We start from the raw sequence: 2532 nt of genomic DNA on the forward strand, positions 1-2532 counted from the left end.
TTTTTATTTTCAACTTTGTTTTAGATGTTTTTGGAGACTTAGTTAATTTAAGATTTATTTTTAATAGTTTTTTTTCCCATTTTTTACAACTTTCTTTTTACTAATATATATATTTTTAAAATTGTTACTTTTTTTTTTTTTTTATAAAATTACCTTTTTACATATTTTTTTCCGTTTTTACAAATTATTTTTTTTGTAAATATTTGTTTTCATGCAAGTAAATTGTAAGAACATATAAAAAATCGTTTTTTCATATTTATTACACATTGCTAGAGATGTACTGTTATGTATAATTAAACATAATCATAATTGTAAATTATAGTATTTTATATATTGCACATACGCAAATTTTAAAGAGCTCCGTGTGAGAACTGAGAAGCTACATCTAGTTAAATAACAAATTTACATGAAAATTAAATGCTATGTAGCAATCCATTATATGGATGCCCTTATACTTGATTCATTAACCGATTTAAAAGTAAAACTTTCCTTTTTGCAAATAAGTATTTACAAATGGGTTACCTTTCTAGTGACCAACTTTGTTTTTCACATCTCACCGATAAGTCCTTGAGACAGATTCTCCATTAAAAACAATCCCATGAGAAAAAGTCAAACAATCTAGATATTTTACAAAGTATTGCAGTTTCTTTGACCAAATCCACTCGGAATCATGTACATAGTTATTTACCTGTAAACAATGTTATATTTGATTATTTTTGATATCAAACTTTGTTGGTGCTTTGGTGGTGGGTCGGCAAAACTATTCCCACTATCATGCTATAAAAGCAATCAAGACCAGACTCATATAACAACCACCTGAAAATGGCTTCTCAAATTCTCTTTCTAGGGCTTATCATGCTAACTTGTTCTATTGCCTTGGCATCCGACAGCAGCCCTCTTCAAGATTTTTGTGTTGCAGACTTTAATGGCCCAGGTTAGTAATATTACAATTCGTTTTAATTTGTAGCAAACAAAAGGTTAGAGAGCAAAGATTAGAAAGCTTGCAAAGATTTTCAACTTACAGTTTAAAAAAAAAAGGGAAAAGGCAAGAATTAGCAATGAACTTCATTCATTTATGTCGTTGTTGTAACATCGTACTTTCATTATTTTTGAGTATGTTACAGATGTGATCCCTGTGATTTACTGAAAACCCTATATATGGTCCAAAATTTTAAAATCTTCTTGATGTTTGCTTTCGTTGTGAATTTAGTTCTTCTGGAAATAAAATGCAAGTCTTAAAGGAAATAACATTGGAAGATTGCGATCTTGATTAAAGAACGTGGACTAAATGAATTGAAAATGGGACCAAACTTGTGATTTTGAGTAAAGCACAGGGACCAAGTTTGTAACTTACTCTTTATATTTATTACCTTATTTCACTTTCAATTGTTTTCTTGTAAAGGCATTATATTTTACAAAATCTTCTAAAGTATAACATTGTATTTTTAGTTAATTTGATATTATAGCAGTAAAATTTGCATTATATTTGAGCACCATATTGTAAAAAATGGATAGGTTCTTATCCTACAATGATGTAATCGTGTAATGGGATCAATAAAAGTAGGATGCTATAAAAATAAAATAAATGAAGGTTAATTGATATTTCTTGCATTTAACCGGTTTAATAAATTTGCATCTTTCACAGTGCTAGTGAATGGTTTCGCTTGCAAAGATCCGAAGCTTGTACAGGCGGACGATTTCTTCGTTAGTGGACTACACTTAATGGGAAACACCTCAAATGCCATGGGATCTAAAGGGACTCTAGTGACTGTTGCCCAACTACCAGGTCTCAACACTCTTGGTATCTCAATGGCACGTATAGACTTTGCTCCATGGGGTGTTAATCCCCCTCACATCCATCCTCGGGCAACTGAAATCTTGACTATTCTTGAAGGCACCATCCAAGTTGGGTTCATCACATCCAATCCTGAAAACCGTTTAATAACCAAAGTACTTCAGAAGGGTGATGTTTTTGTTTTCCCACAAGGTCTTGTTCACTTTCAAAGGAATGTTGGAAATGGCAATGCTATTGGGATTGCAGGTCTAAGTAGCCAAAACCCAGGTGTTAATACAGTTGGAAATGTTGTATTTGGAGCAAAACCTGATATTCCAGATGATCTTCTGGCAAAGGCTTTTCAAGTGGATGTTAACATCATTGATCAAATTCAGTCGAAATTTTAGGTTCTAACATGATATTTCAGCACCATGTTAAGGAGAATCATTATAGCAATGATTGTTTGTATTAGAGAGCTAACTAAGATTTCATTCATTTTAAATTTAAATTTAAAACATTCAAATTCTTATTTTGCATTGTTTGCTTCTTTTCCTTTCAAAATTCATTAAAGGGAGAAGGAATTGACTGTTTCTAGTGGTTGGCATTGTTCTTTTTCTTAGGCACCATATTTTCCCATGAACGATAATTGTATTCCATCACCAAATATATACATGATACAAGAATTGGGCTATGCTAAAACATTGTGGGCTAAATACAATGGGCCACACAAAGATTAAAACAAATACAATAAGTAGAAG

The 2532-nt window shown here is 31.4% G+C and overlaps 1 protein-coding gene across 1 annotated transcript; it reads left to right on the forward strand.

Moving 5' to 3' along the window:
* Positions 1-729: 729 nt before the first annotated feature.
* On the forward strand, positions 730-2303 carry LOC111911844 (putative germin-like protein 2-1). The gene is made up of 2 exons (XM_023907587.3): positions 730-934; positions 1646-2303. The coding sequence occupies exons 1-2, from the start codon at positions 823-825 to the stop codon at positions 2179-2181; spliced, it is 648 nt and encodes a 215-aa protein (XP_023763355.1). The 5' UTR covers positions 730-822; the 3' UTR covers positions 2182-2303.
* The last annotated feature ends 229 nt before the right edge of the window (positions 2304-2532 follow it).

Source organism: Lactuca sativa, chromosome 8, assembly GCF_002870075.4.
Source record: "Lactuca sativa cultivar Salinas chromosome 8, Lsat_Salinas_v11, whole genome shotgun sequence".
NCBI classification, from domain to species: Eukaryota; Viridiplantae; Streptophyta; class Magnoliopsida; order Asterales; family Asteraceae; genus Lactuca; species Lactuca sativa.